General features: G+C 53.4%; 3 protein-coding genes and 1 non-coding gene across 5 annotated transcripts in view; 3 read left to right on the top strand and 1 right to left on the bottom strand.

Moving 5' to 3' along the window:
* The first annotated feature begins 1,758 nt into the window (after positions 1-1,758).
* On the top strand, positions 1,759-4,175 carry LOC115600326 (zinc finger protein 436-like). Its single transcript, XM_030468720.1, has 4 exons — positions 1,759-1,846; positions 1,957-2,034; positions 2,184-3,346; positions 3,689-4,175. The coding sequence occupies exons 1-4, from the start codon at positions 1,759-1,761 to the stop codon at positions 4,130-4,132; spliced, it is 1,773 nt and encodes a 590-aa protein (XP_030324580.1). The 3' UTR covers positions 4,133-4,175.
* A 1,300-nt stretch (positions 4,176-5,475) lies between these two features.
* Positions 5,476-8,709, bottom strand: LOC103530884 (zinc finger protein CKR1). Of its 2 annotated transcripts, none has more exons than XM_030468724.1 (2): positions 8,570-8,709; positions 5,476-7,667 (listed from the first exon to the last, which is right to left on the bottom strand). In XM_030468724.1, the coding sequence occupies exons 1-2, from the start codon at positions 8,655-8,657 to the stop codon at positions 6,331-6,333; spliced, it is 1,425 nt and encodes a 474-aa protein (XP_030324584.1). In that variant the 5' UTR covers positions 8,658-8,709; the 3' UTR covers positions 5,476-6,330. The 2 variants fall into 2 exon arrangements, with proteins under 2 accessions (XP_030324584.1, XP_030324585.1); XM_030468725.1 differs by having other exon boundaries at positions 5,862-7,664; positions 8,570-8,673.
* A 2,603-nt stretch (positions 8,710-11,312) lies between these two features.
* Positions 11,313-11,384, top strand: TRNAE-CUC. Its single transcript has one exon. It is a non-coding gene; the product is annotated as a tRNA-Glu (tRNA).
* Positions 11,385-18,562: 7,178 nt separating this feature from the next.
* The window catches only part of IL4I1 (interleukin 4 induced 1), a 7,239-nt gene continuing 1,891 nt past the window's right edge, over positions 18,563-23,910 (top strand). The window contains exons 1-6 of the mRNA XM_030468730.1: positions 18,563-18,925; positions 19,830-19,942; positions 21,228-21,429; positions 22,547-22,615; positions 22,761-22,894; positions 23,726-23,906. Coding sequence (XP_030324590.1) covers positions 18,563-18,925; positions 19,830-19,942; positions 21,228-21,429; positions 22,547-22,615; positions 22,761-22,894; positions 23,726-23,906 — 1,062 coding nt within the window. The remainder of the gene's footprint in view (positions 18,926-19,829; positions 19,943-21,227; positions 21,430-22,546; positions 22,616-22,760; positions 22,895-23,725; positions 23,907-23,910) is intronic.

Genomic DNA, 23,910 nt, shown 5'->3' with positions numbered 1-23,910 from the left:
TAAGTCATGGGTAACAGGAGAGGTGCCTGAGGACTGGAGGATAGCAAATGTCACTCCAGTCTACAAGAAGGGCAAGAAGGAAGACCCGGGTAACTATAGACCGGTCAGCTGAGGAAGTGAAAAATGGCTTTTTATTCTTTTTCCATTTCAAATCCATAGCTAACAAAACTAACACCAGAGGCAATATTGGCCCCCTAAGGAATGAGCTGGGAGCCCTGGTGACAGAGGATATAAAGAAGGCAGAGGTGCTGAACGCCTTCTTTGCCTCTGTCTTTACTCCTGCAGGGTTTCCACGAGCCCCAGATTCATTTAGCCCCAGAAGCAGTCGAGATAGATGAGGAGTTTGACATAGTAGATGAGGATTGGGTTAGGGATCAGCTGAGTAATCTGGACATCCATAAGTCGATGGGTCCAGATGGAATGCATCCAAGGGTGCTGAGGGAGCTGGCGGAGGTCATTGCTTGGCCACTCTCCATCATCTTCAGTAAGTCATGGGTAACAGGAGAGGTGCCTGAGGACTGGAGGATAGCAAATGTCACTCCAGTCTACAAGAAGGGCAAGAAGGACAGACTGGAGAGTTGGGATGATCCCAATGGGATGAGGTTCAACAAGGCCAAGTGCCGGGTCCTGCACTTTGGCCACAACAACCCCATGCAGTGCTACAGGCTGGGGACAGAGTGGCTGGAGAGCAGCCAGGCAGAAAGGGACCTGGGAGTCTGGATTGCCAGGAAGCTGAAGAGGAGGCAGCAGTGTGCCCAGGTGGCCAAGAAGGCCAATGGCATCCTGGGCTGGATCAGAAACAGCGTGGCCAGCAGGTCCAGGGAAGGGATTCTGCCCCTGTGCTCAGCCCTGGTGAGGCCACAACTTGAGTCCTGTGTCCAGTTCTGGGCCCCTCAGTTTAAGAAGGATGTAGAGGTCCTGGAACAGGTCCAAAGGAGGCAACCGGGCTGGGGAAGGGACTCGAGCACAGACCCTATGAGAAGAGGCTGAGAGAGCTGGGGCTGTTCAGCCTGAAGAAGAGGAGGCTCAGGGGAGACCTCATTGCTGTCTACAACTCCCTGAAAGGAGGCTGTAGCGAGGTGGGAACTGGACTCTTTTCACAGACGACCTTCAACAAGACAAGAGGACACAGTCTTAAGTTGTGCCAGGGGAGGTTTAGGTTAGATATTAGAAAGAATTTCTTCACGGAGAGGGTGATCAGGCATTGGAATGGACTGCCCGGTGAGGTGGTAGATTCTCCATCCCTGGAGACATTTAATGTGGCACTCAGTGCCATGGTCTGGGAACTGCTCCGGTGGGTCAAGGGTTGGACTCGATGATCTCTGAGGTCCCTTCCAACCCGGCTAATTCTATGATTCTGTGATTCTATGATTCTATGATTCTATGATTCAGCAGCTCTGAGAGCTCTGCTGCGAGGGAAACTGAAAAACGACGGAAACGATGGAAAACTTGGGACAGGAGGTTTGGGGAAGGGGAAATACCCCACGGAGAAGCATCAGTGCATTGGGAATTCCACGAAATCTCTGTGGAAATTAAGTTTAGGGGAGGTTTTTCTCAGCAGGTCTCCGTGGGTTGGGTTTTGCCTCTTTTTTTTTTTTCCTCTTCCCTAAGGAATTCTGCCGCCTGCGGTTCCGTTTTTCTCCTTTCTGCTTCTTTCTGCCCCCTCAATTTGTTTTTAGGGAAACAAAACAAACAAAAAAAAGGGAAAATTGTTTAGTCAGCTCATCTCCTTCTTTCAGGGGGGGTTTTGGGGAGCACATGGAGCCCTACGTGGCGCTGGACCCGCGGCAGCGAGCGCTCTACCGCGACGTGATGCAGGAGAGCTACGAGGCACTGATGGCCCTGGGTGAGGAGAACCTGGGGGTGGAGGGGGGGGTTCACCTTGGGTTTTGGGGGGGGTCTTCCACTGACTTATGGGTTTTTTTTTTGTTTGTTTGTGGTTTTTTTTCCTCACAGAATTCCCCGTTTCTAAGCCCGATCTGGACCAACCCACAGCCCTGGATCTTCACGTGCCCGGGGACAACGCGGCCACCGGTGAGCTTCCAGTTGGAGATGTTTCTGCTGGAGGTGATTCCCTCGGAAGAGGTGGTTCCCTTGGAAGAGGTGGTTCCTCTCCTTTTCCTCCCACATCCCAAGCTGTCTCCTGCCTGCCTTGTGTCTCCTTCTCTCCTTCTGCCCCACAGACGACGGAGCAGGAGCAGAGCAGGAACCTCCTGGAGAAGCCGCCGTGAAAGAGCCCGAAGCGGTGAAACCCTCAGGTGAGGAAAATCCTTTGAGCCCCACGGAGCTGAGGGTTGGCAGGAACGGAGGAGAAGGGGCCACGACCCCCACCCAACCCCCCAACACCTGCGGCGAGTGCGGGAAGAGCTTCAGCCACAAATCAGCCCTGGTCAAACACCAGAAAATCCACAGCGGCGACCGCCCCTACCGCTGCCCCGACTGCGGCAAAACCTTCATCCAACGTTCTGACCTCACCATCCACCACCGGGTCCACACCGGGGAACGTCCCTACGCCTGCCCCGACTGCGGCCGCCGCTTCAGCGTCAGCTCCTCCCTCCTCACCCACCAACGGACCCACGGCCCCGCCGGCACGCAGCCCAACCGCTGCCCTCAGTGCGGCCGCGGCTTCGCCGATCCCGAAGCTTTGGACCGGCACCGGAAGAGCCACTCGGGTGGAAAACCCTTTGAGTGTGGGGTCTGTGGGAAAGCTTTCTCCTGGAACTCCCACCTGGAACGCCACCGACGCATCCACACCGGGGAGAAACCCTTCCGCTGCGCCCGCTGCGGTCGGGCCTTCGCCTGGAGCTCCCATCTTGAGCGGCACATGCGCACCCACGCTGCCGTCTCCGAGGAGGAGGAGGAGGAGGAAGGAGCTGAAGAAGAACCCCCACCACCCCCCCAAAAATGCACCAACTGTGGCAAACGCCTCAACCACCAGACAGACCCTCAACGTTTCCAGCACAAAGGGACCCAAACTCCCCTGCTTGGCGCCGAGCCCGCCGGCAGCTGCTCCCCGCCGCCATCTTCCCACTGCGAGCAACGCGGGGAATCTCTTGGCCAAAGCTCCGACCTCCTCCAACACCAACACCTCCACGCCGGCGAGCGGCCCTATGCCTGCCCGGCCTGCCACTTGGGTTGCTTCCGTTGGGGTTCAGCCTTGGCCAAGCACCAACGCGCCCACTCCCGGCAGCGAAACGCCAAAACGGCGCCGACCTCCACCCAAAATGGCAGCGTCGGCGTCGCCAAACCTTACCCGTGCGGGGCGTGCGGGAAGAGCTTCGGTTGGATCTCCCACTTGGAACGGCACCGCCGCATCCACACCGGGGAGAAACCCTTTGGCTGTGGGGACTGTGGGAAGAGCTTCGCCGTCAGCTCCCACCTGGAGCGGCACCGCCGCGTCCACACCGGCGAGAAACCCTTCGGCTGCGGGGACTGTGGCAAAACCTTCGCCGTCGGCTCCACGTTGCGCGCCCACCGCCGGACCCACGGCCTCCACCCCGCCCGGCCACACCTCTGCCCCGACTGCGGGAAGGGTTTCAGCTCCCCCACCAGCCTGGAAGGGCACCGGAGGCTCCACCGTGGGGAGAAACCTTTCCAGTGTGGCCTCTGTGGAAAAGGCTTCGCCTGGAGCTCCCACTACGACCGGCACCGCCTCAGCCACACCGGGGAAAAACCTTTCCCCTGCTCCCACTGCGGGAAACGCTTCAGACGCAGCTCCCACCGCAACCGCCACCAACGCGCCCACTCCCCAGGAGAAGCAGGAGGAGGAGGAGGAGGAGGAGGAGAGGGAGGAAGGCCAGAAAAACCTCCCCAACGTGGCAAAACCCTCGGTGCCGCCATGGCCGCTCCCCGGCGGCTCCGTGGTCCCATCCCTTGGTTGCCCACGGTTTGGTGGGAGGGTGAGGGGACGCCCGCCACCTCCCAACGTTGGCCTGAAGCCCCCAGCTCTGGTTCTCAGCCTCTGCCTTCCTCCTCTTCCTCCTCTTCATCCTTCTCCATCGCCCCCCGGGATTGGCCCAAGGCTCTGTTGCCCCCTGCCATGAGGTGGAGGCCTGGGGAGGGGGGGACCCAACCCAGCGATGCCGCTGCCCCCCAAGAGTCTTGGGCTTCCCTCCCACCCCCCAACTCCTGAGGGGGGGCTGCAAGGATGGGGCTCAAAGTCACTTCTGGGGACACCAAGATGGTGGTGGTGGGGGGCCTGGCTTGTCCCCCCTTCCTGTTGGAGGGCCAGGGGGTGAAGCAATGGTGGGGAGGGGGCTTGGGGGGTGAAGATCCCCAGAGGGACTTGGGGGAGAAGGGGGGGGAACCAGATGAGGGACAGTTTGGGGGCTTGGGGTGGATTTGGGGGGGTTTGGGGTGGATTTGGGGGGGTTTGGTGAGGATTTAGGGTGGGGGGAGGCATCTCTTCTCTCCCTAAACCTCATCCTCTGCCCCCGTGGTGATGAGGGGGGAAAGGTGGGGGGAGAGGAGGTGAAATCACTCCAGGACTTTCCCTTCCCCCCTTCCCATGGGAGGACCAAGAGTTGGGACTTGCTTCAGGCTGATGGTTCCTTGGTGGGACCTTCACCCCCCCCCTAAAAGAAAAGGTTCTGGGGGTCTTTTGGGATGAGCTGAGGGGGAGTTTGGGGAGGATTGGGGGGGATTCAGGTAATAAAGTAGAAATTCAGCAAGGAATGGTGGGGAGGGGGCTTGGGGGGTGAAGATCCCCAGAGGGATTTGGGGATTAAGGGGGGGGGAACCAGATGAGGGACAGTTTGGGGGTTTGGGGTGGATTTGGGGGGTTTTGGGTAAGGATTTAGGGTGGGGGGAAGCATCTCTTCTCCCTCTAAACCTCATCCTCTGCCCCCGTGGTGATGAGGGGGGAAAGGTGGGACCAAGAGTTGGGACTTGCTTCAGGCTGATGGTTCCTTGGTGGGACCTTCACCCCCCCCCCTAAAAGAAAAGGTTCTGGGGGTCTTTTGGGATGAGCTGAGGGGGAGTTTGGGGAGGATTGGGGGGGATTCAGGTAATAAAGTAGAAATTCAGCAAGGAAAAAAGGTGGGGAAGGGGCTTGGGGGGTGAAGATCCCCAGAGGGATTTGGGGGATAAGGGGGGGGAACCAGATGAGGGACAGTTTGGGAGTTTGGGGTGGATTTGGGGGGGTTTGGGGTGGATTTGGGCGGGTTTGGGGTGGATTTGGGGGGTTTTGGGTGAGGATTTAGGGTGGGGGGAAGCATCTCTTCTCCCTCTAAACCTCATCCTCTGCCCCCGTGGTGATGAGGGGGGAAAGGTGGGACCAAGAGTTGGGACTTGCTTCAGGCTGATGGTTCCTTGGTGGGACCTTCACCCCCCCCCTAAAAGAAAAGGTTCTGGGGGTCTTTTGGGATGAGCCGAGGGGGAGTTTGGGGAGGATTGGGGGGGATTCAGGTAATAAAGTAGAAATTCAGCAAGGAAAAAAAAAAAAAAACCCAAAAAAAGGAAAAAACCCACTCATGTCTCTGCCTGGTTTTGTCTTTGGAGAAGATGCTGAGGAGGATGCTGGGAAGAACCCCCAGAACCCAAGATTGGTGCTGAAGGAGAAGCAGACACGGGGTATGGGACCACCTCCCCCACCACCCCCCTTTTTATTCCACCCCTGTGACACCAAACTTTTGGCAGAAGAACCAGGGCTGTGTCACCCTCCTGCTCCTTCCTCCTTCAGGAGAATCCGCCAGCGTTTCCCTCAGGAAGAGGCTCCTCCTCCCAAAATGTCCCTTTCTGGAGGCTCCACTGGTGGGAGACATCAGGAGGGATCAGTGGATAAAGCCCAACCCAACGCCCTCCTCCAAGTGCCACCCTCTGTCCCCTGGTGTCCTTGGGCTGTCCCCAGCTGTTGAGATGATGGAGAAGGTCTTGGTCCTTCAAGGTTCCTCAACCCATCCCATCCATCATGATGATGGAGAAGGTCTTGGTCCTTCAAGGTTCCTCACTCCTTCCCATCCATCATGATGATGGAGAACTTGGTCCTTCCCATCTCTCTCAATCAATGATGGAGGTCTTGGTCCTTCAAGGTTCCTCACTCCTTCCCATCCATCGTGGTGATGGAGAACTTGGTCCTTCTGGTCTCTTGATGGAGAACTTGGTCCTTCAAGGTTCTTCACCCCTTCCCATCCACCATGATGTTGGAGAAGGTCTTGGCTTTCAAGGTTCCTCAACCCTTCCCATCCATCGTGATGATGGAGAACTTGTTCCTTCCCATCTCTCAATGGAGAAGTTGGTCCTTCAAGGTTCCTCAACCCATCATGATGGTGGAGAACTTGCTCCTTCCCATCCCTCATGAGGACGGAGGAGAAGTTGGTCCTCCAGGGTTCCTCACCGCTGCAAGCTCTGGGTGACCTCAGCAGCTTCTCCCCCCTTCACCAACCCTTGCAGAGGGAGAGGAACCGGGGAGGGAGCAGTTTTGGGGAGGTGGCTCCGGCGATGTTTGGCGAGGTGAGAACTTTGGCTGAAGGCTTCGCCGCACTCGGGGCAACCGTAGGGTTTCTCCCCGGTGTGGACACGGCGGTGCCGCTCCAGGTGGGAGGCCCAGGCAAAGCCTTTCCCACACTCCTCACAGGCGTAACTTTTTTGGGCCCCGTGTCCCCTCCGGTGGGCGAGGAAGGGGGGAACCTCCCCGAAACGTTTCCCACAATCCCCACACTTGTAGGGCCGGTCGGGGGAGTGGGTCTTGCGGTGTTGGAGCAGATGAGCTTTTTGGGCAAAACGTTCCCCGCAGCTGCCACAGGGGAAGGGACGTTCCCCGGTGTGGACCCGGCGGTGCCGCTCCAAGTGGGAGGCCCAAACGAAGCCCTTCCCGCAGTCAACGCAACGATGGGCGCGCTCGCGGCGATGACCTCGCTGGTGACGCGCCAAGGCCGGCCCGGCTCGGAAGAGCTTCCCGCAATCCCCGCAACGCGACGCCTTCTTCCCAAGATGGCTCCTCCGGTGCCGAACCAAGTCAGAACTTTGGCAAAATGTCTTCCCGCACGCCGGGCAGCGGTGAGGTCGTTCTCCGCTGTGGCTCCGGCGATGTTTGGTGAGGTGAGAACCTTGGCTGAAGGCTTCGCCGCACTCGGGGCAACCGTAGGGTTTCTCTCCGGTGTGGACACGGCGATGGCGTTGGAGGTGGGAGGCCCAAACGAAGCTTTTCCCACAGTCTTGGCACTTGTGGGGTTTCTCGGCCGCGTGGCCTCGGCCGTGAGCCGCCAGCTCGGCCGCGCCGGCGAAGCGTTTGCCGCAATGGCCGCACTGGTGGGGTCGGTCGCTGGCGTGGGTCCGGCGGTGTTGGAGAAGGTGAGAACTTTGGCTGTAAGTTTCTCCACATTCCGGGCATCCGAAGGGACGTTCTCCAGTATGGACTCTCCGGTGCCGTTCTAGGTGGGAAGCCCAAGGGAAAGCTTTGCCACAATCGGGGCAACCAAACGGGCGTTGCCGTGGTGACCCTTTGGGGTTCGAGCCACCCGTGGCTTTGGTTGGGATCAACTTGGGATTTGGGGTGGGATTGGGAGTTTTGAGGACATCTTGAGGGGGTTGAGCTTTGTCCGGGCGTTTGGTTTTCCGGCGGTTGGAACCCAAAGGTTTTTCCTTCTCCGGGTGAGGGGGTGGTTGAGGTTCCAGTTCCTCCGTTCTTCCTCCCTCGGCTGCTTTGTCCCTCAGCATCCCCTTGGCTGCTGGAAAAATGGGGGAAAAAGGGAAAAAAATGGGAAAGGGGAAGGGGAAGGGGTTGGGGGGTTGGAAGTCGGAATTCCCGGGAAAGCTTCGGAAGGACGGAGACACAATGGGAGAGCTGGGCCCAGTTTGAACTGGGGATATGGGGGAGCTGGGCCCAGTTGGAACTGGGGATATGGGAAAGCTGGGCCCAGTTGGAACTGGGATATGGGAAAGATGGGCCCAGTTGGAACTGGGGATATGGGAAAGCTGGGCCCAGTTGGAACTGGGATATGGGAAAGCTGGGCCCAGTTGGAACTGGGATATGGGAAAGCTGGGCCCAGTTGGAACTGGGGATATGGGGGAGCTGGGCCCAGTTTGAGGTTGGAATGTATGGGGACCTGGTCCCAGTTTGAACTGGGAATATGAGGGAGTTGATCCCAGTTTGAGGTTGGAATGTGGGAAAGCTGGGCCCAGTTGGAACTCGGAATATGGGAAAGCTCGGCCCAGTTGGAACTGGGGATATGGGGGAGCTGGGCCCAGTTGGAACTGGGGATATGAGGGAGGTGATACCAGTTTGAGGTTGGAATGTAGGGGAGCTGATCCCAGTTTGAACTGGGAATATGGGGGAGCTGGGCCCAGTTGGAACTGGGAATATGGGGGAGCTGGTACCAGTTGGAACTGGGGATATGGGGGAGCTGGGCCCAGTTGGAACTGGGGATATGGGGGAGCTGATCCCATTTTGAACGGGGAATATGGGAGAGCTGGGCCCAGTTGGAACTGGGAATATGAGGGAGCTGATCCCATTTTGAACAGGGAATATGGGAGAGCTGGGCCCAGTTTGAACTGGGAATATGGGGGAGCTGATCCCAGTTTGAACTGGGGATATAAGAAGGAAATGGGATTTTTTGCCCCATTTTCTTACCCAGGGCCATCAGGGTTTCGTAGCTCTCCTGCATCACGTCCCGGTACAGAGCTTTCTGCCGAGGATCCAGCCCCACCCACGGCTCCATCCCAGGGGTAAAAACTCTGGAAAATTCAGATTTTTCCTTCCCTTTTTCCAGAAGTTCCCTGAGGGGCGAAAGGAAAAATGAAATTCCATTAAAACGAGGAAAAAAATCCCATTTTTTCCCTAAACCTGAAGGTTTGGGGTGGGGGGATGTGCCCTAAAATCCTATTTATCTCCCTGTTTTCCCATGGATCCCATCCCACCCTCCAGTTCCTCCCAGTTGGTGCCTTTGGGAGTCGCCAAACCTTCGGAATTTCTCCCCATTCCTTGGGATTTCCCGTTCAGGCTTCACCCTTGGCCTAAAAGAAGATTTTTCCCAGAAAAAGGGATAAAAAAGGAATCTTCTTAAGCTGAGACTTCAAGGATGAGGGAAAAGATCCCTAAAATTCCACCCTTTTCTTTGCTTTTCCCACTTTCCCAACGCCGCCGCGCGACGGAGGAATCGGAATCACTCCGGAAGCCCAAACCGGTATCCAGGGAAAAGGGGGGGGGAAAAACTAATTAAATAATAATTAAAAATGCTCCTTGGAAGCAACATTCTCCCAGATTCCTCTAAAGGGAACCCCAAAGCTTCCCCATTCCCAATCCCAACTCTTCCCGATGATCCCAAGACCCTTCCAGTAGGCGCCGCGTCGTTGTTTCCATCCGCTTGGGTTTTATCCCGTTTTTCCAGGTGGTTTCTCAACTCCTTGGCATGAACGTGGTGAAGATTTGGGGTAAAAGGAGGAAAAAAAGGGATAAAGGAAGGAAAAAAGTGGGATTGAATGTAGCGGGAGGAGCCCTTCTTGCTCCTAGAGCTGATCCTGAGGCCTCGGGGTTTAGCCCATTCCTGGACGATGTCCTAGAGCTGCTCCTGAGACCTCAGGGTTTAGCCCATTCCTGGACGATGTCCTAGAGCTGCTCCTGAGACCTCGGGGTTTAGCCCATTCCTGGATGATGTCCTAGAGCTGTTCCTGAGGCCTTGGGGTTTAGCCCATTCCTGGACGGTGTCCTAGAGCTGCTCCTGAGGCCTTGGGGTTTAGCCCATTCCTGGACAATGTCCTAGGGCTGCTCCTGAGACCTCAGGGTTTAGCCCATTCCTGGACGATGTCCTAGAGCTGCTCCTGAGACCTCAGGGTTTAGCCCATTCCTGGACGATGTCCTAGAGCTGCTCCTGAGACCTCGGGGTTTAGCCCATTCCTGGATGATGTCCTAGGGCTGCTCCTGAGACCTTGGGGTTTAGCCCATTCCTGGACGATGTCCTAGGGCTGTTTCTGAGACCTTGGGGTTTAGTCCATTCCTGGACGATGTCCTAGGGCTGTTCCTGAGGCCTCAGGGTTTAGCCCATTCCTGGACGATGTCCTAGAGCTGCTCCTGAGGCCTCGGGGTTTAGCCCATTCCTGGACGATGTCCTAGAGCTGCTCCTGAGACCTCGGGGTTTAGCCCATTCCTGGACAATGTCCTAGGGCTGTTCCTGAGACCTTGGGGTTTAGCCCATTCCTGGACGATGTCCTAGAGCTGCTCCTGAGGCCTTGGGGTTTAGCCCATTCCTGGACGATGTCCTAGGGCTGTTCCTGAGACCTTGGGGTTTAGCCCATTCCTGGACGATGTCCTAGGGCTGCTCCTGAGACCTCGGGGTTTAGCCCATTCCTGGACGATGTCCTAGAGCTGTTCCTGAGACCTTGGGGTTTAGCCCATTCCTGGATGATGTCCTAGAGCTGCTCCTGAGGCCTCGGGGTTTAGCCCATTCCTGGACGATGTCCTAGAGCTGCTCCTGAGACCTCGGGGTTTAGCCCATTCCTGGACGATGTCCTAGGGCTGCTCCTGAGACCTCGGGGTTTAGCCCATTCCTGGACGATGTCCTAGGGCTGTTCCTGAGGCCTCGGGATCTACCCCTTCTTGCCTGCTCCTGGGGCTCCTCGAGCTGTGGGCTTCTCCATCCTCACTGAAGAGTGAGAGCCCCCTCCGTGGGTCTCAGCTGCTCTCTTCTTGTCCCCCTGCTCCTGCACATGCTCAGGAGGGAGGCCAGGCACAGGTGAACCCACACCCACTCATCAATAACTCAGGGCACCTGGTCCTGTCTCACTACAATTGAAAGTGAGGGAAAAGGGGATGGGAAATGAGGGGAGGGGAAGGAAGGAATTGGTCGCTTTTCCCACCCGGAAAGAAAAGGCCCCAAAATCCTTGGGGTTTTCTTGGATTTCAGCACAAAATGGGTTAAATAAATTAAAAAAAATAAATAAATGTGGATGCTGAGGAAAAGAAGAAAAAGAAGGAAGAGAAGAATCTCCACTTACCACCCAAAAAGAACCCCAAGGAAAACCCAAATCCATGGAGGAAGAGAAAGGACCCGGAAATCGTGTCGGAAAAGAGAAAAGAACGGGGAATCAGCCCGAAATCCTGCCCAGGATTCTGGGAAGAAGGAGTTAACTCCTTCCTCTCCACCTCCAAGGAGGAGGCGGAGTTTCTGCAGCTTCCCCCATTCCCAGGAATCCTGGAAATGATCCCAAAGGAGAAGAAGGATTTCTGGGAATTCCTTGATGTTCTTCAAAGAGAAGAAGAGGCCCTCAGGATGGTGCTGGATGAGTAGAGAAGAACCCCAAGGAATCATTGGTGGACCCTGAGGTCATGGCTGAACCAAAACCGCATGGATTGACCCCAAAACACTGATGACATCACTTCCCTGGTGGTCTAGTGGTCAGGATTCGGCGCTCTCACCGCCGCGGCCCGGGTTCGATTCCCGGTCAGGGAAAGTTTTTTTTTGTTTTTTTTTTTTTTCTTCCTCCAACCCCAAACTTCTCAGTTTTAGCTCTGATGACACCAAAAAGAGTTGGTTTGGGGTTTTTTTTTTGGTTGGTTTGGGGATTTTTTGCCATAAATCCAACCTCCCCACCTTTAAGATCATCCAGTCCCAGCTTCTGGACTCCTTCCACCAGAAGGAGGTGCTGGAGGTACCTGGAGGGACTTTGGGGTCTTGGAGGTACCTGGAGGGACCTTGGGGACTTGGAGGAACCTCCTGGAGGTACCTGAAGGGACTTTGGGGTCTTGGAGGTACCTGAAGGAACTCAGGGACTTGGAGGAACCTCCTGGAGGTACCTGAAGGAACTCTGGGGTCTTGGAGGAACCTCCTGGAGGTACCTGAAGGGACTTTGGGGACTTGGAGGAACCTCCTGGAGGTACCTGAAGGGACTTTGGGGTCTTGGAGGAACCTCCTGGAGGTACCTGAAGGGACTTTGGGGACTTGGAGGAACCTCCTGGAGGTACCTGAAGGGACTTTGGGGTCTTGGAGGTACCTGAAGGGACTTCAGGCGCTTGGAGGGACCTCCTGCAAGTACCTGCAGGGACTTTGGGGTCTTGGAGGGGCCTCCTGGAGGTACCTGAAGTGACTTTGGGGTCTTGGAGGGACCCCCTGGAGGTGTGTGAAGGGTCTTTGGGGTCTTGGAGGTACCTGAAGGGGCTTTGGGGTCTTGGAGGGACCTCCTGCAAGTACCTGAAGGGACTTTGGGGTCTAAATCCAACCTCCCAGCTTCCATCCAGTCCCAGCTTCTGGACTCCTTCCACCAGAAGGAGGTGCTGGAGGTACCTGGAGGGACTTTGGGGTCTTGGAGGTAGCTGAAGGGACTTCAGGGACTTGGAGGAACCTCCTGGAGGGATCTGAAGTGACTTTGGGGTCTTGGAGGTACCTGAAGGGACTTTGGGGTCTTGGAGGTATCTGAAGGGAATTTGGGGTCTTGGAGGGACCCCCTGGAGGTGTGTGAAGGGTTTTTGGGGGCTTGGAGGTACCTGAAGGGACTTCAGGGACTTGGAGGAACCTCCTGGAGGTACCTGAAGAGACTTCAGGGACTTGGAGGAACCTTCTGGAGGTATCTGAAGGGACTTCAGGGACTTGGAGGTACCTGAAGGGACTTCAGGGAATTGGAGGAACCTCCTGGAGGTATCTGAAGGGACTTTTGGGTCTTGGAGGAACCTTCTGGAGGTACCTGAAGGGACTTTGGAGTCTTGGAGGTAGCTGAAGGGACTTCAAGGACTTGGAGGAACCTTCTGGAGGTATCTGAAGGGACTTTTGGGTCTTGGAGGAACCTTCTGGAGGTACCTGAAGGGACTTTGGAGTCTTGGAGGTAGCTGAAGGGACTTCAAGGACTTGGAGGAACCTTCTGGAGGTACCTGAAGGGGCTTTGGAGTCTTGGAGGTAGCTGAAGGGACTTCAAGGACTTGGAGGAACCTCCTGGAGGTACCTGCAGGGACTTTGGGGATTGGAAGGTGTTCTAAGGTCTCCCCAGAGCCTTCTCCAGGTTGAACACCCCTCCCCTAAGTCCCAACCAGGGCGCAGTGAAGGTCATTGGGGTCCCTCTTGACCAGGACCATCCCTGATGGTTGCCTGCAAGGTTTGAAACCTTCCATGACCTTCAAAGTCTCCTCAGGACTTTGTTAATTAATAACTTTGTTAATTAATCCTCCCAGCTACACCCTGGGGTTTTCCCTCCTGGTGTTTGACGTCCATGGCTCATTTGCATCTGCCCAAGGCCTCAGCTCCCACGTTCCATTCAGGGCCCTCCATCCAACCATCAGAGATGCAGTTGAGGGCCTACACCAACGTCTGGGGCTGGAGGACCAAACTATGGGCACTTCTTCCTCCCCTTTGTGCATTCATTGTTTCTTTCTCTTCTCTTCTCTTCTCTTCTCTTCTCTTCTCTTCTCTTCTCTTCTCTTCTCTTCTCTTCTCCTTCTCCTTCTCCTTCTCCTTCTCCTTCTCCTTCTCCTTCTCCTTCTCCTTCTCCTTCTCCTTCTCCTTCTCCTTCTTCTTCTTCTCCTCCTTCTTCTCCTTCATTCTCCTTCTTCTCCTTCTCCTCCCTCTCCTTTTCTCCTTCCCCTTCTCCTTCTTCTCCTCCTTCTTCTCCCTCTTCTCTTTTTTCTCCTTCTCCTTCTTCTCCCTCTCCTCCTTTTTCTCCTTCTTCTTCTTCTTCTCCTTCTCCTCCTTCTTCTCCTTCATTCTCCTCCTTCTCCTTCTCCTTCTCCTCCTTCTTCTCCTTCATTCTTCTCCTTCTCCTTCTCCTTCTTCTTCTCCCTCTCCCTCTCCTTTTCTCCTCCTTCTCCTCCTTCTCCTCCTTCTCCTCCTTCTCCTCCTTCATTCTCCTCCTTCTCCTTCTCCTTCTCCTTCTCCTTCTCCTTCTCCTTCTCCTTCTCCTTCTCCTTCTCCTTCTCCTTCTCCTTTTCCTTCTCCTTCTCCTTCTCCTTCTCCTTCTCCTTCTCCTTCTCCTTCTCCTTCTCCTTCTCCTTCTCCTCCTTCTCCTCCTTCTTCTCCTTCATTCTCCTTCATTCTCCTCCTCCTTCTCCTCCTTCTCCTTCTCCTCCTTCTTCTCCTTCATTCCCCTTCTTCTTTTCCCCTCTTCTCCTTTTTCTCCTCCTTCTCCTTCCCCCTCTCCCTCCATCCCACCCCTCACCAGCTGCCTCCCTTGGGTGGTGACCCCTCTCCATTGTCCTTCTGGGAAGCTTCGTGTCACCACGGGTGGGGAGAAGACAACGCCGTTTCCCGGCGTCTTCCAAGGAAGCAGCGGGAAGATGGGAGGAGCAACTTTGGAGGCTTTGTTCTCAGACAATCAACCCCTTTGTCATCTGGGAGATGATCTCCAAGCAACTTGTTCCAACATGTGTCCTAATCCTGGATGGATCAATCCCCATTGTTCTCCTAAAGCTTCTCCTGGCTCAGGAACACGTATCCCGGTGGCTTCTTCTTCTTCTTCTCCTTCTTCTTCGTGTCATCCCTCAATCTCTTCTCCAAGGTTGCTTCGCCCAAAAAAAAAACCAACAAAACCATGACACAGGGGTGCTTGGGGTGTCATCAAAGCAGAGGGAAAAAAAGCCACCAGGAAAACAGTGGTCATCACCAAATAAAAAAAAAAATCACACCCAAAACCAGGTTGTGCTCCAAGGGGAGGAGGAAGAGGATCTCCAGAGGTCCTGGATATGATCCAAAAGGATAAGGAGGACTTAGAGAAGTTCTGGATATGGTCCAAAGGGAGGAGAAGGGTCTCCAGGGGTCTTGGATATGATCCAAAAGGATAAGGAGGACTTAAAGAAGTTCTGGATGTGGCTCAAAGGGAGGAGGAGGATCTCCAGGGGTCTTGGATATGATCCAAAAGGATAAGGAGGATTCACAGAGGTCCTGGATATGATCCAAAGGGATAAGGAGGACTTACAGAAGTTCTGGATGTGGTCCCAAGGGATAAGGAGGACTTACAGAAGTTCTGGATGTGGTCCAAAGGGAGGAGAAGGGTCTCCAGGGGTCTTGGATATGATCCAAAAGGATGAGGAGGATTCACAGAAGTTCTGGATGTGGTCCAAAAGGAGGAGGAGGATCTCCAGAGGTCCTGGATATGATCCAAAGGGATAAGGAGGACTTACAGAAGTTCTGGATGTGGTCCCAAGGGATAAGGAGGACTTACAGAAGTTCTGGATGTGGTCCAAAGGGAGGAGAAGGGTCTCCAGGGGTCTTGGATATGATCCAAAAGGATGAGGAGGATTCACAGAAGTTCTGGATGTGGTCCAAAAGGAGGAGAAGGATCTCCAGAGGTCCTGGATATGATCCAAAAGGATAAGGAGGACTTAGAGAAGTTCTGCGTATGATCCCAAGGGATAAGGAGGACTTACAGAAGTTCTGGATGTGGCTCAAAGGGAGGAGGAGGATCTCCAGAGGTCCTGGATATGATCCAAAGGGATAAGGAGGATTTACAGAAGTTCTGGATGTGATCCCAAGGGATAAGGAGGACTTACAGAAGTTCTGGATGTGGTCCAAAGGGAGGAGGAGGATCTTCAGGGGTCTTGGATATGATCCAAAAGGATGAGGAGGACTTACAGAAGTTCTGGATGTGGCTCAAAAGGAGGAGGAGGATCTTCAGGGGTCCTGGATATGATCCAAAAGGATGAGGAGGACTTAAAGAAGTTCTGGATGTGGTCCAAAGGGAGGAGAAGGATCTCCAGAGGTCCTGGATATGATCCAAAAGGATAAGGAGGACTTACAGAAGTTCTGGATGTGGCTCAAAGGGAGGAGGAGGATCTCCAGAGGTCCTGGATACGATCCAAAAGGATAAGGAGGACTTACAGAAGTTCTTGATGTGGCTCAAAGGGAGGAGAAGGATCTCCAGAGGTCCTGGATATGATCCAAAAGGATAAGGAGGACTTACAGAAGTTCTGGATGTGGTCCAAAGGGAGGAGGAGGATCTTCAGGGGTTCTGGATACAATCCAAAGGGATAAGGAGGACTTACAAAAGTTCTGGATGTGATCCAAAGAGATAAGGAGGATCTACAAAGGGTTCTGGGTGTGGTCCAAAAGGGAGAAGGAGTATCCCAAGAAGTTTAGACCAAAAGGCAGGGAAGGTTTTTTTGGGTTTTTTTGTTTTTGTTTCTTTTGCTGAAAAATGAAACCTTTGTCCTTCTCAAGTGTTCCAGCTGACCCACACTGGTGGGTTCTTAAGTTCTCCAGAACTTAAAGCTCAAGAAAACTCATGCCATCCTTCAGTTCTTCTGAGAAGGGAGGTCCTGAGGGAAGTTCTCATGAGGAGCAAGGAGGAACCAACCCGTGGACACGAGCTGGATGCAGAGACTCAGGTCCTGATTTGGCTTTGATGGAGGGAAAAGCCCTGGAGTCAACCCCCTCAAGGAAGAGCTTTTGGATGGGTGGTGCCCCCAAGGTGGGGTTGAAGCATGATGGGACCTCCTTGGTCAGCCCAGCAGCAACACTGAGAACCTGGGGTGGGGGAGGACCACAAGATCTCCACCCTGGTGGAAAAAGACCTCCACACCCCATCAGTAAGGACATCCTTGGACAAGACCTGACACTTGGGGTGGTTTCTTCCATGAAGACACCACCCCAAAACCCCAGTGTCCTGCTCACAAATCCACCAGAAGACAGAGATCCCAGAGATGGAAAGGTTGAGGCCAGGGGTTATTGGTGGCTTCAGCAGTTCTCCAAACTTCAACTTTGAGGAGCTGGACTCAATGGTCCTGAAGTCCTTGAGATGATTTCTCACAGAATGGTTGGAAGGGACCTTCAAGACCATCAAGTCCCAACCCCCCTGCCATGGGGTGGAACCTCCCAGCAGCCCAGGTTGCTCCAAGCCCCATCCAACTTGGCCTTCAACACTTCAAGGAATGGGGCAGCCAGAGCTTTTGGGGACAACCTGGGCCATCCCAGGTCTTCTTTCCTCCAAAAAACCCAACTCTCTCAATCTATCTCCAGAGAAGGGCTACTCCAGCCCTTGGATCATCCCCCTGGCCTCCTCTGGCCTCATTTATGGTTTAAAAAACCCCAAAAAACCTCAACATTGTTGAGAGTTGGGTGGGAGAAATCCCGATGGTGAAGTTCTAGACAGGAGTTTGGGTGAAGGCACCAAAGGAGACCAAATCAAACCCCAAACTGGGCAATCCAGCAGATGAGTTGCACCTGGACGTTCCCGTTTTCCTCACCAAGGACATCTTGGATATTTGGAGGTCACCTGGGGATGCAGGTGGAACCTCAGGAGAATTAGAAGGGTTTAATGAGGCCCTTTGAGTAGGACAAGGAAATCCAAACCCCAAGCTTCATTTTTTTTTTTTTTTTCCACGCTGGGAAGTTCTCAGCCCTTCCAGGAGAAGGGTGGGGTCAAGTTCTTTATTGTCTTCTCTTAATGACACTTCTTCAAATTGGGCTTCCTGGCTGATGGCCAAAAGCTGTGAGTAAAGAAAGAAGAAGAAAAAAAACCCACCCACTTTTGTAGGAGAAGAAGAACAACAACATCCTAAATTGTGGGTTCCTCTTCTCCGGCCCAATTTGCATTCTACTGGGGTGCTCCCATTGGTTGGCCCCACCACATCGAGGTTGAGTTCCTTGTCTTGGTGTTTTTAGTTGGTTTTTTTTTTTTTTTCTGGAGGAAGGCAGGGTATAAAATGAGAGCAAAGCTCAGCAGAGGACACCTCCTCCTCCTGGAACGATGACAAAGATCGGTGAGTGACTCTCCCCTGAAGCTTCACCTCTCTTGGCTCTTGGGTTTTCTTCATCTTCAACCTTCAGGTCTCTTCTTTTCCACCCCTGTCCTCTCACCTGGTGCAACATCTGCCTCTGTGTCACCTCCTGGCAACGGAACTACAAAGCTCCTTTGGGGTTTTATTTTCTCATCATCTCCTGGTCATCTGAAGCTCCACTTGGCAGGGGTGGTGGGCGAGCAGATTTGGGTCTTTCCTAGTAAAAAAACCCCAAAAACCCAAAAAAAGGGGATTTGCCAGGAGAAAAATAACTCAGGTTCTGGTTTCTGAAGGATTTATTTTCTTGGAAGGAAACCAGGCAGCCTCGGGGGACAGGAAAAGAAAATGAAAGTCACTCTGGAGTTCATTTGGAGAGCAGAAATCCCCCCAAAAAAACCCCAAACCCAAAGTCAGGGTGGTTTCTCCTCAAACTTCCTTTTCCTGTGAAGTTATGAACACGTTGAGGTAGAAAGGGGTCTTCTGACTGGGTGGTTGTCCCAGAAATTAAATAATTCTTCTTAAAAAAGACAAACCAGAAGTTCCAGCCCCTGTTTTCATCTCCAAACCTCACAATGGCTCCACCTTGGCCGTCGCCTCCACCTCATCTCTCCACCTTGCTGCCTTCTCTTGTCTCCTCCTTCCACCCTTCTCAAAAAGGCCTCAAAAGTGTTGGGAATTCTTGGGAAAAGGGAAAAAACAAACCAAATGAACCCAAAAAACCCAAAGAACCCAACGAGTCCACCTTGGTTCTTGGGTAACGAGCATCGTTGGTGCCAGTTCTTGGTTGAGAAGCTTTGGGAGCTTGATCAAAGGTCATTCTGGGAGCCCACCAGGGCAGACCATGAGTATGAAAAAGCCTCAAAACACATAAAACCAATCTCCAGGCTTGATTGCTCCTGAGAAGGATCCCATTTGTTGACCCCACACGATGTCATGGGTTCCATCACGGCGCCGGGTGATCTGAAAGCAGACTTACCAAGGGACTTGGAGCCATTTTGTGTGGTCCCCACCCTCCTCGGCTTCCAGGAATGGAGTCGTGTGTTGATCATTGCCTCCTTTCCTTGTCTTCTCCTCCTCTTAGTCCTCTTCCAAGTCCTCTTGCTCGGAGGTCTCCTGAGTGCCAAGAGGTTCCCATGTTACCCTGAGTATTGCCTTCACGACCCAGACTACGAGGAGCTCCTGAAAATTGTCCAAGATGGGTTGGAACCTGCCACTCGTCCAGCCCACGTGGTCATCGTCGGGGCAGGGATCAGTGGGCTGACAGCAGCGAAGCTTCTCCAAGATGCTGGCCACAAGGTGAGAGGTTGTAGGAGATCCACCAGTGCTCTTGGGTCTCCTACACCAAAGAGAGAGCTCCCAGCATGGAGAAGAAGAAGGGGTGGGAGAAGGAAGGAAGAAAAGAAAAAATAAAAATTGGGTTTTCACAACCATGGGTGTGGGGTGAAAGGGTGGGGAAGTTCTTCAGATGTTCCTCAAACAAAGTCCAGCAGCATGGGTAAGAAGATGCCATCTTCTTTCTCTGTCCTTTAGGGGGTTTTGGGGTCAGGAATTGCTATGGATGCCCTGGGACACCCTTGGAGGTGGAGGTTGGGTTAGACCCCTCCAGCCTCAGGTTCTGGAGTTCTCCAACTCGTTGTACCCTCACAGCCCAGTTGGTGCCATCCTTGGCTGTAGACCAACCAACACAACTCTCAACACAACCTCCAAACCCTGCCTTAAAGCAGAAGGTTGTCTTGGGGGGGTGGGTCTCAAAACTTGTCTTGGACCATCCCAAAGGTGAAAGCCAAAATTCAAACCCATGAGCTTCCCAGAAGGCTTCAGAGAGGTGGAGGGACAGGTTGGTGCCTTCTCCTGGCTGTTATCCAAAGCCTTCCAGTCAAGAGAAGATCTGACCCAACACCAGGACCCTTCTCAGCCAAGAGGAGGTGTCCAAACGGGACACAGAAGTCAGGGAGGGAGAAACCTCCTTGGAGGTTGAAGGTTCTTGGCCAGTAGAGTGAGAGAGAAACCTCCTTGGAGGTTGAAGGTTCTCGGCCAGTAGAGTGGGAGGTTTGGATCTACAGATGCTTCAGTAGCCATCTTGTCCCACCACCCGGGCCGCGAATGCCGACGCCGCGCGTGCCCCTGGCCTGGGGTTTGTCGCTGAACCGATTCCTCGGGGAATTGTCTGAACCTCTGGCACCTCCCCCTTGGTTTGTAGGTGACTATCCTGGAGAGGAGCAACAGGGTGGGTGGGAGGATCATGACCTACCGGCCCGAGGGTCAGGATTGGTACGTGGAGCTGGGAGCCATGCGCCTGCCCAGCAAGCACAGGTGAGGCCCCGTCTTCTCCTTCTCCTTCTCCTTCTCCTTCTCCTTCTCCTTCTCCTTCTCCTTCTCCTTCTCCTTCTCCTTCTCCTTCTCCTTCTCCTTCTCCTTCTCCTTCTCCTTCTTCTCCTCCTCCTTCTCCTTCTTCTCCTTCTCCTTCTCCTTCTCCTTCTCCTTCTCCTTCTCCTTCTCCTTCTCCTTCTCCTTCTCCTTCTCCTTCTCCTTCTCCTTCTCCTTCTCCTTCTCCTTCTCCTTCTCCTCCTCCTCCTCCTCCTTCTCCTTCTCCTTCTCCTTCTCCTTCTCCTCCTCTTTCTCCTTCTTCTCCTTCTCCTTCTCCTTCTCCTTCTCCTTCTCCTTCTCCTTCTCCTTCTCCTTCTCCTTCTCCTCCTCTTTCTCCTTCTCCTTCTCCTCCTCCTCCTCCTCCTCCTCCTTCTCCTTCTCCTTCTCCTTCTCCTTCTCCTTCTCCTCCTCTTTCTCCTTCTCCTTCTCCTTCTCTTCATCTTTCTCCTTCTCCTCCTTCTCCTCCTTCTCCTCCTTCTCCTCCTTTTCTCCTTCTCCTCCTCCTTCTCCTTCTCCTTCTCCTTCTCCTTCTCCTTTTCTCCTTCTCCTTCTTCTCCTTCTTCTCCTCTTCTTCTTCTTCCTCTCAGCCGTGCTCATGCGAGGGACCATCTCCTGGTGAGGAACGGGGTCGGGGTGGAGCAGGAAGTTTGGGACACACACACAAAAAAACCCACAAAAAAACCCAAAAACAACAAACCCAAACCAGAAGATGACCTTGCTTTGAGTTGGGAGGGTGAGGGAGGAACTTCTCACCTCGGGGAGGTGTCCATGGATGGTGACCTCTCCTTTGGAAGTGATGACAGCAGAAGACAGATGGAGTTCTGTTGGGCACCCCAAGAGGGTGAAGTCAAAGAGGGCTCAGTCATCAGCTCCTGGGAGAGGCTCTAGGTGGGTCCCCAACCTCACCCTCTAGGTGGTTCCCCAACCTCACCCTCTAGGTGGGTCCCCAACCTCACCACATGCCAAGGGGAATGGTTGGAGCCGTGAGGAATCTTCTGCTCTTCCTCCTGAGGACATCCTTGTGCAAACAGCAGCTGGAGAGAGACCAGAAGCTGGAGAGGACCTTCCCCCAGAGCCCCATGGTTGCTCCACCACGTTGGGAGCAGACAGAACAACTTCAAGAAACCAAAAAAAATGGACAAATGTCTCTTGGGGCTTCTCGTGTCTTCTCGGGGGGGTGGGATTTGGGTTCTTTCAAGGATTTGTCCTCACGTGGTCTCTTGGTTTCCAGGCTGGTCCATGAATACATTCGTCAGTTTGGTCTGAAGCTCAACCCCTTCCTCCAGAACGACCCCAACACGTGGTACCTCGTGAGGGGCACTCGGGCCCGGACCAAGGACGTGGATCGGAACCCTGATGTCCTCAACTACCCCGTGAGGCCATCAGAGAAAGGCAAGAGTGCTACCCAGCTCTACAGAGAAACCCTGGGCAAGGTAGGTGGTCACCTTCCAGCAACCTTCTTCACCTTCTTCTTCATCCTCACCTTCTTCCTCATCTTCTCCTTCTCCATCTTCATCTTCTTCTCCATCTTCTTCTTCATCCTCACCCCCTTCATTTTCTTCTTCTCCATCTTCATCTTCTTCTTCATCTCCATTTTCTTCATCTCCATCTTCTTCTTCTCCATCTTCTTCTTCTCCATCTTCTTCTTCTCCATCTTCTTCTTCTCCATCTTCTTCTTCTCCATCTTTTTCTTCATCTTCTTCTTCAGCCTCTTCTTCTTCTTCTCCTTCTCCATCTTCATCTTCTTCTCCATCTTCTTCTTCATCTTCTTCTTCATCTCCATCTCCTTCTTCTCCATCTTTTTCTTCTTCTTCAGCCTCTTCTTCAGCTTTATCTTCTTCTTCTCCATTTTCATCTTCTTCATCTCCATCTTCTCCATCTTCACCTTCTTCTTCTTCTCCATCTTCTTCTTCATCCTCACCCCCTTCATTTTCTTCTTCTCCATCTTCATCTTCTTCTTCATCTCCATGTTCTTCTTCTTCTCCATCTTTTTCTTCATCTTCTTCTTCAGCCTCTTCTTCTTCTTCTCCTTCTCCATCTTCATCTCCTTCTCCATCTTCTTCTTCATCTTCTCCATCTTCATCCTCTTCTCCATCCTCTTCTTCTTCTTCTCCTTCTTCATCTTCATTTTCTTCTTCATCTCCATCTCCTTCTTCTCCATCTTTTTCTTCTTCTTCAGCCTCTTCTTCAGCTTCATCTTCTTCTTCTCCATTTTCATCTTCTTCATCTCCATCTTCTCCATCTTCACCTTCTTCTTCTTCATCTTCTTCTTCTCCATCTTCACCTTCTTCTTCATCTTCTTTTTCATCTCCATGTTCTTCTTCATCTCCATCTTCTTCTTCTCCATCTTTTTCTTCATCTTCTTCCTCATCTTCTTCTTCAAGAGACCTCTCAACAGGCTCTTGCCTCTGAGATGTTGTGGGCCCTCATCTGCATGATGGTCCACAGGAGGCCCCAAGCCCCTCTTGGGCCGAGGAAGGGCCCCAAAGGTTGTGGTGGGCCAGGGGAGGGCCCAAAGCCCTCAGGAATGTCTCAATGTGTCCTCTCCAGGCTTTCAAGACCTTCCAGGCAACAAACTGCAAGAAATTCCTGGCTGAATATGACTCCTACTCCATCAAGGTAAAGGTCTGGGTGTCAAGTTTAGGCCCTGGTGGTGGTGAAGGAAGGAGAGAGGGGAGGAGGAGCAAGGAGGAGGCAGCAGGACGTTGACTTTGGGCTCGAGGTGCCAACACCAGGCTCTGTGTCTTCTTCTGGGCTTCTCCAGGAGTATTTGATCAAAGTGGGAAACCTGAGCCGAGGAGCAGTTGAGATGATTGGTGACCTGATGAACGAGGACTCGGGGTTTTATTTGTCCTTCCTCGCCTCACTGTGGGACTTTGATGTCTTCTCTGACGAGAGGTAAGAACGGATCTCCTGGGTCAAACCCTGAGCTTCCACCCTGAAGAGGACATTTCCCTGGCATTTCAATGGCTGCCCAGGAATCCTGACTCAAAGGGCCACCAAGGGTTGGTAGCATCATGAAGAAGCCATTTTCCACTTCCTAAACCTCAAAGTCTTTCCTTCACTATCTTCATTTTCATCTTCTTCATCAACAACTTCTTCATCTTCATCTTCTTCATCAAAAACTTCTTCTTCTCCTTCTTTTCTCCTTCTTCTCCTCCTTCTTCTCCTCCTCCTCCTTCTTCTCCTCCTCCTCCTCCTTCTCCTCCTTCTCCTTCTTCTCCTTCTCCTCTTCTCCTCCTTCTCCTCCTCCTCCTCCTCCTTCTCCTCCTCCTCCTTCTCCTCCTTCTCCTTTTTCTCCTTCTCCTCTTCTTCTCCTTCTTCTCCTCCTCCTCTTCTTCTCCTTCTCCTTCTCCTCTTCTTCTCCTTCTTCTCCTCCTCCTCTTCTTCTCCTTCTTCTCCTCCTCCTCTTCTTCTTCTCCTCCTCCTCCTCTTCTACCTCCTTCTCCTTCTTCTCCTCCTCTTCTTCTTCTTCTCCTCCTCCTCCTCCTCCTCCTCCTCCTCCTCCTCCTCCTCCTCCTCCTCCTCCTCCTCCTCCTCCTCCTCCTCCTCCTCTTCTACCTCCTCCTCCTTCTTCTCCTCCTCCTCTTCTTCTTCTCCTCCTCCTCTTCTTATTCTTCTCCTTCTCCTCTTCTTCTTCTTCTCCTCCTCCTCTTCTTCTTCTCCTCCTCCTCCTCCATCTTTTTCATCATCTTCTTCATCTCCTTCATTCTTCTTCTTCCCCACCAGGCTTGAGGAAATCACGGGGGGCTTTGACCTCCTCCCCAAAGCCTTCCACAAAGCTCTGCCCAACGTCGTGCAGTTCAACCGCAAGGTGGAGAAAATCCTCACCAAAGGAAACAAAGTCCAAGTCTTCTACCAAGCTCCAGGAACTCCATCCCCAAGCAGCGTGACCGCCGATTATGTCCTGGTCA

Source organism: Calypte anna, unplaced genomic scaffold (assembly GCF_003957555.1).
Source record: "Calypte anna isolate BGI_N300 unplaced genomic scaffold, bCalAnn1_v1.p scaffold_26_arrow_ctg1, whole genome shotgun sequence".
Lineage (NCBI taxonomy): Eukaryota > Metazoa > Chordata > Aves > Apodiformes > Trochilidae > Calypte > Calypte anna.
The sequence above is the reverse complement of the archived record's forward strand: the minus strand, read 5'-3'. Positions and strand labels throughout refer to the sequence as shown.